The following is a 12,575-nucleotide window of genomic DNA, read 5'->3' as shown; positions in this document are numbered from 1 at the left end:
TGGGTGGCAGGGACCAAAGTACTTGAGCCATGACCCGTGGCTCCAAGGTGTAAATGAACAGGAAGCTGGGTTGGAAGTGGGGCTGGGCTCAAACCCAGGCCTCTGGATATGGGATGTGGGCTTGGCCACTGCACCGGCCACCGGGGGGCTTGATCTCAGCATGCTCTCAGTGGGGTGGGGGCCTCACACCGAGCAGGCCTGTGGCCCCCTCCTGACCCCTCCGGTCTGTGCGGCCGGGCAGGCCCTGCCGTCTTATCAGTCAGGGCCCCAGGAGGAGCGATTCTGGGTCCTCCTCCTACGTGGGGGCCATGTGTGGGTGACCTTGGCACTTTGTTAACTTTGCCGCCCCCCCCCATTCTGAGGACAAGAGAGTCCTTGCTGTGGCTTCTCACCTGCTGAGTGGCAGGCCGTGCCGCCTGTCCTGGAGAGAGAGCTTGCTGGGGCCGCCAAGCTGAGCCCTGAGCCGAGGCTGCAGCCCGCTGGGGCGGCAGAGGGCGCCATCTCCCAGCTGCGAGGGCGTTGGGGTGGAGCCTGTCCCCTAGGCCTCCTCGCCCAGTGCTTCCCAGAGGCTAGGTTCACCTGAGGCTCTGTCTTCCGCGTGGGAAGAAGCCCTGGTCCGTTTCCTAGGGGGCGGGGGCACGGCTGGAGCAGCCCCTGCCCTCCTCTTTTCAGATTCTCTGTGGAGTGTGCGGGAGCTTGGGGCCCTTGGCTCAATCACGTTTGCAAAATCAAGGTCTTCCGGGGTCTCTGGTTAGTGCTCAGTGGGCAGGGCCACAGGGAGCTGCCTGTCGGCAGGGGACAGGGAGTCGTAGGCAAGGCCACAGCGCGCCGGGGCTGCCGAGGGGCACCGGGCTTGTGTTTGGCTGCTCTGCCGGGAGCCTGGGAGCCCTCAGGTGAGCTCTGGGTCTGCGTGCGGGTGTGGGGTCCAAGCTCAGGGCAGCAAGGGTCCTCCTGCCTCAGGTCCAGGGGCCACACTCACGTGTTAGACTGAGTTCATAGCCAGAGTTCAAAGCAGATCACATGGCAGCATTTTGTCTTCCTTAGTGACTTTTTTTTTTTTTTTTGACAGGCAGAGTGGACAGAGAGAGAGACAGACAGAGAGAAGGGTCTACCTTTGCTGTTGGTTCACCCTCCAATGGCCGCCGCGGCCAATGCACTGCGGCTGGCGCACCGCGCTGATCCGATGGCAGGAGCCAGGTGCTTCTCCTGGTCTCCCATGGGGTGCAGGGCCCAAGCACTTGGGCCATCCTCCACTGCACTCCCGGGCCACAGCAGAGAGCTGGCCTGGAAGAGGGGCAACCAGGACAGAATCCGGCGCCCCAACCGGAACTAGAACCTGGTGTGCCGGCACCGCAAGGCGGAGGATTAGCCTAGTGAGCTGCGGCGCCGGCTGGCTTTTTTTTTTTCTTAAGATGTATTATATTTATTTGAAAGGCAGAGTTAGAGGGAGAGAGAGAGAGAGAGAGAGAGATCTTCCATCTGTTGGTTCACTCTCCAAATGGCTGCAACGGCCAGGGCTGGGTCAGGCAGGTCCCTGTGGCCCTGCCCACCGAGCACTGCCCCCAGCTCCATCCAGCTCCCCCCAGGTGCATCAGCGAGGCGCTGGATGGGAAGTGGAGCTGGAGCCCATATGGGATGCAGTGACTTAACCCGCTGCGCCAGCCCCTGGTGGCCACCGTAAGCAGCGGTGTCTGTAGGATGCAGGGCTGGTCTCGGGCAGCTGCTGCGGTGACCCAAGGGCCTGGGAGCCCCCTGGTGGTCAGAGGTCAGGCTGGCTGGCTGGTCTCCGGCTGCTGCTGCAGTGACCCGAGGGCCTGGGAGCCCCCTGGTGGTCAGAGGTCAGGCTGGCTGCGGTGCACCTGCTGGGCTCTGAGCACCTCCACCGGGAGGTGGTGCGGCCTTGAGGACGCACAGGAGCCATGCTGGTTTGGAAGCTGGACAGGACGGTCCCTTGGGCCCAGCAGCCCTAAGACCTCTCAGGCCCTCCGTGCCAGCTGTCCCCAGTCCCAGCTGCCTCTGCCTTGCACCTGGAGCAGGGTGGCACTCCCTGAGGTAGGGCCTGAGCAGCTTCTCCCCGCCCGTGGGCACCGTACGGGCAAGTGGTCAGGCAGCACTCTCAGCCCTGGGTGGTGGACTCCCTGGAGCCGGGGGGCGGGGGCAGAAGGGGGCTGTGACTGGCAGGTGGGTGTCCTGGGCTCTTCTGAGTGCCAAGGCTCTTCCTTGCCCTGTGTGGCAGGGGGCGTTGTTCCACAGGAAGTGCCTCGTCCTCGCCCCCCCATATCAGGAGTTGGGGGGAGGGGGCATCCCAGGGCTGTGGGAAGCTGCACAGTTGCATGTAAGGATAAGGTGGGGATTTTGGTCCAGGGGCCCCTAGGGTGGGATGCTGGAGTGTGGGGCTCCAAGACTCCAAGCTCTGGTGAAAGCCGACTTCCGCTGACAGCCTGGTTACTGTGTCCATCCCTGATGGGCCAGGCCCATGCACCCCTCTCCTGCCCACCCCACCCCCTGTGCTGCACCCCTACATGTGCACCTCACACCCTCGCGGTGACCTCCCTGCAGCCCGAGAACCTGCTCCTGGCCAGCAAGTGCAAAGGGGCCGCCGTGAAGCTGGCCGACTTCGGCCTGGCCATCGAAGTGCAGGGGGACCAGCAGGCGTGGTTTGGTGAGTGCTGGGTGGAGGTAGGCGGGCAAGCGAGGGTGCTGGGCCTTCGTGGCCCCTCACGGCCCCTTCCCCTCTGCTAGGGTTTGCGGGCACGCCTGGCTACCTGTCCCCTGAGGTCCTTCGCAAGGAGGCATACGGCAAGCCCGTGGACATCTGGGCATGTGGTGAGCCCCGTGGGGGACAGGAGGGCCCCGGCGGGGAGGGGTGACGTCCTCCCCAGGGCCAGGCTCCTGGGCTGGTGTCTCTGCAGCCTGGAGCGCCTTCCCTACATGGACTGGAATTGCTAACAGGATCCCCCGTCCTTTAGCCTGCACTCAGGAGAGGTCTGGGCCAGGAGCAGGGGTGCAAACCCGAATGCAGGGCTCGGGCAGTCAGACCCCCCCGCAGGTCTGCTCCCTGCTGGGGGTCTCCCCGCAAGGCAGGGGTGTCGCAGAGGGGGACCCAGTGCCCCCGGGACTGCCGTGGTGACGGTGCCGCGCTTGGCCCTGCCGCAGGTGTCATCTTGTACATCCTGCTCGTGGGCTACCCGCCCTTCTGGGACGAGGACCAGCACAAGCTGTACCAGCAGATCAAGGCCGGGGCCTACGACGTGAGTGCCGGGACCCCGCCTGCCATCCCGGGGGCGGTTGGTGGGGGCGGGGCTCCCTGTGGCTGTGCCCTGGGTCCCGGCGAGGGGCCTTCTGCCGCAGCCTGGGCTTCCGTTCCCCATGCAGTTCCCATCCCCCGAGTGGGACACCGTCACTCCCGAAGCCAAAAACCTCATCAACCAGATGCTGACCATCAACCCTGCCAAGCGCATCACGGCCCACGAGGCCCTGAAGCACCCGTGGGTCTGCGTAAGTCGTCCCTCTCACCCGCTGGGGGCTCCTGCTGGGGGCGGCACGGACCACTGCCCTGGGGAGGGTTCTTCACCTCCAACCGGGCCCCGGGCGCCCCCCTGAAACCCCAGGGGTGGGACTTCCTGCCTGGAGGGCAGGGGAAGGTAGAGAAAGACCCTTGGCTCCGGCTCCGGACCCACGTGCTATCTGCGAGGGGACAGGAGCGGGCAGAGCCCGGCAACAGCCAGTGCTACAAGTCACGGGGCACGGGGGCAGCAGGTGGGGACAGGCGTGCGGGACGTGAGGGCCCCACGCCCGGCCTCTGTCTGAGCTCCCTGGCCCTCTGCCCACAGCAACGCTCCACGGTGGCCTCCATGATGCACCGGCAGGAGACCGTGGAGTGCCTGAAGAAGTTCAACGCCCGCAGGAAGCTCAAGGTGAGGCGGCCGCCAGCGCCCCCAGGCTGCATGGGGCTGCAGGTGCGGGGAGGCCCAGGGGCAGCAGGAGCCTGCATCACAGCCGCCTCCGGCCTTCCCTGGAGCAGACAGAGGGGCACAGAGCCAGCAGGCCCAGCCCCCGTGGCCCAGGAGGGCCTCCAGAGGTCACCTACTGAGCCTCGCCACTCTCCGGGTACAAGCGAGTCCAGAATCTTCCAGCCCACAGTAGCTCTGATGCGGAGAGCAGAGCCCATGCTGGTCATGGTGGGCAGGGGCAGCCGGGCGCTAAGGGATGGCCTGGGCTGGTCTCGAAGTCGCTGTGTGGTCAAGCCGTCCATCAGCTCCCTGGACGGTGCCCGGGGTGACAGCAAGCCTGGGCCTGGGCCCCCATGATAGCTGCCCTTCTGGGTCTCTGAATGTCTCTCCTGGGGGCTCAGCTGGCATCTGGGGCTGTCAGGGCAGGAGGGGCTGAGGGGGGCCAGAGGGCAGTCTGGGGGCCCTGGAGACCCCTAGGTTTAGGTCCCTGGGAAGCGGGAGCTGTCTTGGATGTAGACGCTGGGTCCTGAACTCTCGCCTCACAGAAGGCCACGGTCAGGTCTTGCCTGGAGCCCGTGGCGGGGGCGGGGGTCTTGTCCTGGCAGGAAGTCTTCGGGGGAGACTGACAGGCTGGCCCTGGCTCTGTCTGTGTCCCCCCAGGGAGCCATCCTCACCACCATGCTGGCCACGCGGAATTTCTCAGGTGAGCCATCCTCCGGGCAGGACAGGTGCCGCCGGTGCTCTGCAAGCCGTGGCGTGGAGCCCCCTCCTCCCTCTCCAGCCCACGCCCTCCAATGCCTGCAGCTCCGAGACTGCCCGTGCCCACCTGAACCCTGCGTTCCCTCCTTGGGCAGCCCCCAGGGTCCATGTCCCTTCCCGAGACCCAGTGTCTGTGCCGCCCGCCGCCCGGCCGCAGTGCCGTGTGTGTCTGTCCAGGCGTCTCTCGGGCAGCTCCGTGGCGTCCTTGTTCTCAGTGCTCTGAGCCCCGTGTTGTGTGCAGGACGCAGGTACTGGGGTGGGCAGGGGGCTCTGGAACCACCCAGCTGGTGGCGGGTAGAGGGGAAGGGAGGTTTCCAGGGGGGTCTGTCAGAGACCCCCGGGGTCAGGGCACTGTGGGCCCACCCGGCAGGGGGCAGCACCGGCCCCAGAGGAGAACCGGGGGCCCCAGCGCCTGGACGAACTGTGCCTGCTTCTCCGTCGTCCGACACTGCGTGTGCGAGCGTGTGTGGTCGTCCGTCTCGTTGTCCGTTGCATCGGCACCCCGTCCTGTTCCTTTGCTGTGATACCGCACGGTCACACCGACACCAATGGGACTGTCCTGTCTGCTGTGTGCCCGCCACGCCCCCGGCGGCTGAGAAGCCCCCTTGGGGTTTTCTAAAGAGAAAGGAGGCGGAGGCTTGGCGCGGTCGCTCGGCCCATCTTGTTTGCTCCCTCCTGCAGGAGGGATGCTGGAGCCACCCACACCCAGACCTTAACTCTAACTTCTTCTGCTTCCTTTGTCTCTTCTCTTCCCCACCTCGCCCCCACCCCGTCTGTGTCCGCCCCTTCCCTCTCCTCGTCTCTAACCCGGTGCTCGCAGTGGGCAGACAGACCACCGCTCCGGCCACAATGTCCACCGCGGCCTCCGGCACCACCATGGGGCTGGTGGAACAAGGTAGATGTGTCTTGCCCAGCGTCCATCGCTCACCCTCCCGTCGGCATGCAGCCCCCCTGCTGCACGCAGCCCCTGCCAGGCCCCCCGGGAGCGCCAGCTCCCGCTGCGGCCAGTCCCAGCAGAGCCCGCGCAAGGGCAAGCAGGCAGCCCACCCCCTCTCCTCACCTGGAGGAGAAGGGACTGGGCTAGGTGGCCCCAGCTGCATTCGACGGAAACACTCCCCTGAGTTCTGGGGGTCTCCAGACCCCCGTTCACAGTGACCTTGACCCCATCAGGAGCTGGCTGAGTTCTGGAGGGGCCGGGGGAGCAGGGCCAGAGGGCAGGGGAGCTGCCTGTTGGAGCTGTGGTCCTGCCCTGTCTCGGAGCAGGAGCCCGCAGTCTGTGCTGCTGAGCCCAGTGGGCCCGGCCGGCCCGTGAGCCGCTCTGGGCAGGCTGGCCCAGAACCAGGGCCTCAGCTGCCCCCCGGGGAGTTTGAAGGGCTCCTGTCAGGTTCCCTCTACGAGGCCACCCTCGGCTGGCCTGGAGGGAGGAGGTGGCTCTGCCGACCTGCTCCTCTGTGGCACGTGGGCTGGGCCCTCCCGGCACTGACCCCATGAGCACCAGGTGACCCCAGGGCCGCCCTCGGGCTCCACAGCCACCACCAGAGCAGAGGGCCAGCAAAGGGTTAAGGGGCAGAGCCAGCCGTGGCTGTCACTGAGCCACCAGGGCCCGCCTGGGCCCCAGAGGGTTAGGGTTAGGGTTAGGGTTAGGGTTAGGGTTAGGGTTAGGGCAGAGCCGGGGCCAGGACAGAGGTCCTGGAGGTGGGGACCACCCTCCCCGGGCCCTTTCCTTCCTGCATGCCCACCCACTGTACCCCGCAAGCCCACGGAGTGACAGCCAGGCTTTCCCCATCAGACGACCCCCTCGGGGCTCAGCCATCTTCAGGGAGACCTCGTTCTCCCGACGTGGACCCTGTGGGTGTGCAGGCCCGGGCCCGCAGTCTGTGTGGAGCTGATAGCTGTAGGGAGGGGCTGGGGTGAGAGAGACAAGCTCGTGCCCCTGGGGAGGGACAGTGGCATGACCCTGACCGCACTCTGCCCAGGGCTCCTGCTGCAACGCCCGCCTGCCTGCAAGTGAGCGTGGGACCATGGTGCATGAGGCCGTGTGCATGCGCAGCTCGGCCCTGGACTCCGGGAGCCGCTCCCTCCCGCAGGGGCCAGTGCATGTGGACGGCGTCCGGCATGGCTGTCCAGGGCGGCCAGATGGGGGCCGGGCAGAGGCGAGGCCGAGGGAGCCGCCTGTCCTTTAGGTGGGCCCAGCCCCGTGCAGCCCACAGATGCCACGTGGGTGACGTGCTCTGGCGCCGGACGTCCCAGAGCCGTGAGGCACCTGTTGGCCAGCAGGAGGCGCTTGTCTGCCGAGCGTGCTGCAGGTGGGCCTTCGCAGTCTCCCTGCGCCGCCGAGCAGGTGCGAGGCAAAGGCACCCTAGCCGAGGGGCAGCTGAGGGCGGTGGCCCTTGCTCGGCCTGCCTGCGGGCCCTTGCAGCGGCCGTGCCTCCCAGCGCAGGGCGGAGGTGTTTGGGATCCAGGGCTGCCCCGTCTACCTGGGGTCCCCGCCGCGCCTGAGAAACGCTTCTCACGTGAGACGCCCCGGAGCAAGCGCCCGTGCCTTTGGACGCGACAGTAGATGGGGCCGACGGGGCGCGAACATGCAGTTGGCCCAGCACAGAGACATGGCTGTCGGGGAGAGACGAGGGGACACCTTGCACCCCACACTGCGCCAGGGTGTGTACAGGGGCTGGCTGAAAGGGGGCTCACGGAACGGCTTGGCCCAGCCTCGTGTGCACAGGGGCGCTCTGGCCTGCTACTCCCACTGGTAACTGCTGCTGCCCCAGCAGCTTCTCCGTGGAAATGCAGGGTTTGATGGACTCGGGTGGGCCCGACCCAGGTGCCTCCTTTCCTGGAAGAGTCGTCTCGGGACAGCCAAGGGGGAGACCCCCGCCCCCGGCGGGCTCTGGGCGCTATGCTGGTCCCATGGAGCAGCCTGTGCTGGTCCCACCCCAGAATCCAGCTGGGAGTGGGCTTGCTGGTGGGCTCTCCCTGTGGAGGAGGGGTCAGGCGTGCCTTTGGCAAACGGTCCGTGTGAATTGGCCACACTGCCGACTTGATTATCCCTGGGGACACCAGTGCCCCTTGCCTGCTCCGTTCCCCACCACCGGTGACCTAAGAGGAGGCCGGGTGTCTCCTTCCTCAGGGAGGAGGTGCTGTCTGCTGCCGGGCTGGGCAGATGCCCCGCTGGGCCTGAGCTCCGTGTGCGGGCGCCGAGCAGGGGCGGGTCCCGACTGGGGTGGGGCCTGCCCGGCCAGGACCACCTGGCCCAGTGCTGAGCTCCAGGGAGGTTTTGCCAGGCCGAGCTGTAGGGAGGTTGGTGTTTCTGGTCCCAGGGGTGTGTTGGGCTGGACCCTGGGTGGTCAGGGGTGGCCGGGGGTGGGGTGCAGAGAGCCCTGGGGGTGAGGGGCCTGGCCAGCCGGCTCCGTGGATCCTGCAGGGACTCCTGGGCTTGATAGCAGCCCAGTGTGTGTGAATTCTCCGCTGTTGGAGTCAGAGCCCCGGGGAGAGGCTGTGCCTGAAGCCGCTCTGTGTGCACAGGCCGAGCATGGGAGGGACCAGCCCTGGAGGGCGGCGGCAGCAGAGAGGGAGGCCTGGGCCTGGGCACTGCCCTGCAGCCTCTACCCCCACCCCCTCCCCCCTCCAGTGCCGCCTCGGGGGCTGGGTGGCCTGGAGACCTGCATCTCTGACCGCGCGGGGTGACCCTGCTCCTGGGCTCGGCCCCTGTCTGTCCCGTGTCCCCGCCCTCTGGTCATCCTGGAGCCCAGCTGCTGTGGCCTCTCCGTCCCCAGCGGGCCCGGGCCACGGCCCGACACCTCCTCCCATGGCCTCGCTGTGTCCGCTCGGCTGCTGCTCTAACCCCTGCCGCGCCGTGCCGCCCTGCGCCGCCCTGCGCCGGGCTCGTGAGTGCCAGCCTGTGTGAGTGCCAGGTGGTGCGGGCGCTCCTTGCCGGAGCCAACACAAACCTTGTCTTCTCTCTCTTCCTCTCTCTTCCTCACCCCCTCCCCTCGTCACCTCTCCTTTTCTGTAAGGTAAGTGGACTTTTTCTTTCCTTAAGTTCTACGATTGAGCTCTGGTTGTGGCAGAAGGTGCAGGTGCCGGGGTGCTGCAGTCAGTGGGGACCCGTGTGCGTGGGGCCTGGAGTTCCTTGGGGGCAGAGGGCAAAGACCCCAGCCCCGGCCACCAACAAGTGTCCTGGGCCCAGGGCTGAGGGGCGGCGCAGCAGGGGAGGCTGCCGGGAGGGCGGCAGAGCTGCGTCCCAGTGGAAGGAGAGGCCCGGCTACGCCCCAGCTTGTGCGCAGCCAGCTGGGGCCGGGGAGACGTGCGGGCCTGGCCTGTGCCACCAGGCGACTTCAGAGGGGTCAGTGGCCAGCCTTCCTTGGGGAAGAGCCAGTGTGCGGCCCTGTGTGGCCTGGACGCTGAGGGCCACAGGCCGGGAGGCCCTGGTGGCCAGGGTCGCGGAGGACATGGCGAGGGTCCCAGGGCAGCCTGGCCCAGCCCGTGCAGGAGCCTGCCTCCCCGAGGCCTGGCCGGCTCCGGGGAAGGGTGGGGGCTGCAGTGGGCTCCAGGCGCAGAACTCACGCTCCCTCTTCCCTTTCAATGCAGCAGCCAAGAGTCTACTCAACAAGAAGGCAGATGGGGTCAAGGTGAGAGCCGCCCCCACGCCCGCCCGCCCGCCCACCCGCAGGCCCAGGAGGGTGCGTGCGGCTTCTCGCTAACAGCTGCTCTTCCTCTGTCCGCAGCCCCAGACGAACAGCACCAAAAACAGCGCGGCCATCACCAGCCCCAAAGGGACACTCCCTCCCGCCGCCCTGGTACTGAGCTCCTGGCCCCGCCTGCCCCTCCCGTCTCTGACACCTGCCTGCCCCCCACCGTCCCACACTGCACTTGGGGTGGGGGGTTGGGAGAGTGACCCTCCAGATGGGAGGACACTGGTGCAGGGCCGGTCTGGGGAGCCCCTCACTGGGGCCCGGAGATACTGGGGTGCAGGGAAGGCACCCGGCCTCCCCCTGGGCCAACCGTGGGCGCCTGCAGCAAGAGGCCCTCAGGAGGTTGTCGAGCGGAGGGCCTGGAGCTGTACGCATCATCCCTCCAGGGACCTCCCAGGCACCTACCCAGGCTCCTCTTTGCCCCTAACAAGCCCACCCAGCTTGGAGGGGGCCCGGCTGGACTGTGCAGGGGCAGCAGCCTGGAGTGGCCCATCCTGTGTGCCCTGGGGAGATGGGACCATGGGGAGGGATCGGTAGCAGCCAGGGCCTTGCCCGTCCGCCCGGGTTTCCTCAGAGCCCCCTCTGCTCCACTGCTGGCCCTGGCCGCCTGCTGAGTGGGCCCGCCCACCTCGAGGGCACTGACCAGCTCTGGCCCCTTGCTCGGGGGGCTCCTGTCCAGACCAGCCCCTCAGCGACTGTTCCTGGGGATGGAGCCGGGGGCGCTGGCCTCCTTCTGGGGCGCTGCACTGTCCTGAGGGCCTTGGGGTTCATGAGAAGGCTGGGCTGGCAAGCGCCACCCTGAGCTCGTGCGGAGTCCCCAGGAGGGGGCCGTCCTGTGAGCAGGAGCCACCAGGGCAGCCAGGCCTCATGCCTCCCAGTGGACGCGCCGGCCTCACAGCCAGCCCCACCTCGGACCCCTCCATCCCATGTGCCACCCCATGACATCCTCAAGCCCCGGCCCCCCATGCTGGGCAGCCAGGGGAGGACCCCTGGGGCAGAGCCCCCCACTTCCAGAGCTTCCCTGGGCCCACGTGCCCGGCACCCTCCGATGGGCAGTTGGTTCATTCACATTGGTCCACCCAGGGCCATCTCGCGCTGACCACCTGCTGTCCGCCCGCCCTGCCTCGGCTCTGCTCCCTGCTCTCCCGGGCTCTGGCCACGCCCACTCCTCTGGCTCCCATGCTCCCCTTCTACCTGCTTCGTTCTGTCTCACTGCCCCTCTCTCTCCTTCCTCTCTGCTCTCCTCCCTCTGTAGGAGCCTCAAACCACCGTTATCCATAACCCAGTGGACGGGATTAAGGTACTTCGGCCGCTTGTCACCCTCTCCCCAGGCAGGAGGCCAGGGCCCGAGAGGAGGGTCTGGGGTGGTGTCAGAGGACAGAGGGCAGGTGGCCAGTGGACCGTCCCCTCCCCCGGCCGAGGCAGGGCAGAACCCACAGTGCCCCTGCCTGGGGGCCTCCGCCAGCCCGGTGCTGCCCTGGGAGAGGCCGGCTCGCAGGTGAGCCAGGGCCCCCAGTGCCGGGCTGGGTGCCCTCCAGCTGCCCTTCCCCCCAACTCTGGTGGCCCCAACGCTTGCTGCCACCCCTGCTGCTCTCCACCGTGCCATTGGCTCCATCACATTGGCATCATCACCACGGCTGGGGCCGGGGCTGGCTCTGGGGTGGTGGGAGGGACCGGGGCAGGGGCAATCGGGTCAGACTCCCGTCAAGCGGACCCCAAAGTGCCTCTGTGGGGCCCCCACCTCATCTGGCCAGTGCCCCATCCTGGCCATCTTCAGAAGTCCCCTTGCCTGGGGCAGGGGCTGGGGGCTGTGCACCGAGGGCTTGGCGTCCTGCTGCCTGGGGGTGGTCTCCGGCCCTGTGTCTGGGAGGGCTGCTTCCCCTGCAAGGGTCCTGGCAGGCTTCTGGGGGGCGGGGACCCAAGGCTCCATCCGCAGACCCAGGCTGGCAGTGTCCGTCAGCCTGCTGGCTGGCGTGGTCCCCTGGGCACCCGGGACGATGTCTGTCCTGAGGGCCAGGGCAGACATCTAGGGACCAGGCCACAGAGGGAGGGTTCTTCTTCAGCGGCCTTCAGGGTGGAGATACACCTAGGAGGCGGGGCTAGCCAAGTGGCCCCAGGGGTCTTGCCTTCCCTGGGGGTGGGGATGGAGGTGGCAGGTGCACCTCCACCTGCTGAGTGTGCGGCTTCTGGCACCTTCCTCTCATCAAGAGCCAGCCAGGGCCCACTGCGTCTACCTCTCTGGTTGGCTGAGTCCTGGTGGGAATGAGGAGTGGCCACAGCGTCCAGGTGGCTGGGCAGGCCCCACGTCCTCCTCTCGTTGCCACCTGGAGGGTTTCCTGGGGTGGGGCCCTGTGGTGGTGGGAGGGTGTGGCCCCGAGCTCCTGGCCTCCTGGTCCTGCCTGGCTGTGTCCTGACTGCCGCCTCCCATTTCCCAGGAGTCTTCCGACAGCACGAACACCACCATAGAGGATGAGGACGCCAAAGGTACCTGTCCCCCGGGGCTCCCAGGTCCCAGGCTGCAGCAGAGGCCACGCCCAGCGGGGAGGTCTTGGTGGTGCTGTGGGGCCAGTTCTCCGCTTGGGGGCAGACCTTGGTCCCCCTGTAGGCTGTGCTCAAAGAACTAGTGTAGGCTCAGGGGTGACCCCCAGGATGACCCCAGGGCGCTGGCACTGGCCCTGGGTGCGGCCCGCTCAGGCCTCAGGCCCTGTGCTGCCCTCAGGATAGCCCCAGGGGTCTGCCTCCCCCCAGCCGTGCTGCTGCCTCCAAGCAACCCCCACCCCGCTCCGACGGGGCTGAGCACAGAGCTGTGCTCCGGGGTCTGCGATTCCCTGCACACAGCCTGGAGGCCGCCCGCACATCCACGTCCAGGGTTCCACAGTGGCCGGGCTTCGGGGCTGCAGGGGAGGGAGAGGAAGGGCTGAGAGGCAGCAGACATGGCTCTGTGGCCTCAGAGGTCGAGGCAGCCCCCCCATCCTCCTGCCTCAGCGCTGCCACCCACCCAGTGCAGAGAAGCCCCCAGCAGGCCGGCCTGTGACCAGGACTGAGTCAGGGCAGCCTTGGCCGTCGTGCCCTGGGGCGGCCATCACCTCTCTCCCTGGCAAGCCCCCACCCCGGGGGGGCAGTACATGCAGCCCCCTTGAAGCGGCTCAGCCTCCTGTACCTGCTGGGGCTG

At 67.6% G+C, this 12,575-nt stretch overlaps 1 protein-coding gene across 12 annotated transcripts in view; it reads left to right on the top strand.

The window, feature by feature from the left end:
- CAMK2B (calcium/calmodulin dependent protein kinase II beta) overlaps window positions 1-12,575 on the top strand; it is a 77,130-nt gene that overhangs the window by 56,811 nt on the left and 7,744 nt on the right. For 2 of the 12 annotated variants that reach the window (XM_051853040.2, XM_051853051.2), the window contains exons 7-17: window positions 2,560-2,662; window positions 2,743-2,826; window positions 3,157-3,251; window positions 3,376-3,498; window positions 3,834-3,917; window positions 4,614-4,656; window positions 5,533-5,607; window positions 9,303-9,340; window positions 9,437-9,508; window positions 10,659-10,703; window positions 11,839-11,887. In XM_051853040.2, the coding sequence (XP_051709000.2) occupies window positions 2,560-2,662; window positions 2,743-2,826; window positions 3,157-3,251; window positions 3,376-3,498; window positions 3,834-3,917; window positions 4,614-4,656; window positions 5,533-5,607; window positions 9,303-9,340; window positions 9,437-9,508; window positions 10,659-10,703; window positions 11,839-11,887 (811 nt within the window). Of the gene's footprint in view, window positions 1-2,559; window positions 2,663-2,742; window positions 2,827-3,156; window positions 3,252-3,375; window positions 3,499-3,833; window positions 3,918-4,613; window positions 4,657-5,532; window positions 5,608-9,299; window positions 9,341-9,436; window positions 9,509-10,658; window positions 10,704-11,838; window positions 11,888-12,575 lie in introns of all 12 variants that reach the window. The other 10 variants (XM_051853043.2, XM_051853054.2, XM_051853042.2 and 7 more) reach the window with 5 other exon arrangements.

The sequence above is a fragment of the Oryctolagus cuniculus genome, chromosome 16 (assembly GCF_964237555.1).
Source record: "Oryctolagus cuniculus chromosome 16, mOryCun1.1, whole genome shotgun sequence".
NCBI lineage: Eukaryota > Metazoa > Chordata > Mammalia > Lagomorpha > Leporidae > Oryctolagus > Oryctolagus cuniculus.
This window is presented reverse-complemented; position numbering and strand designations above follow the sequence as displayed.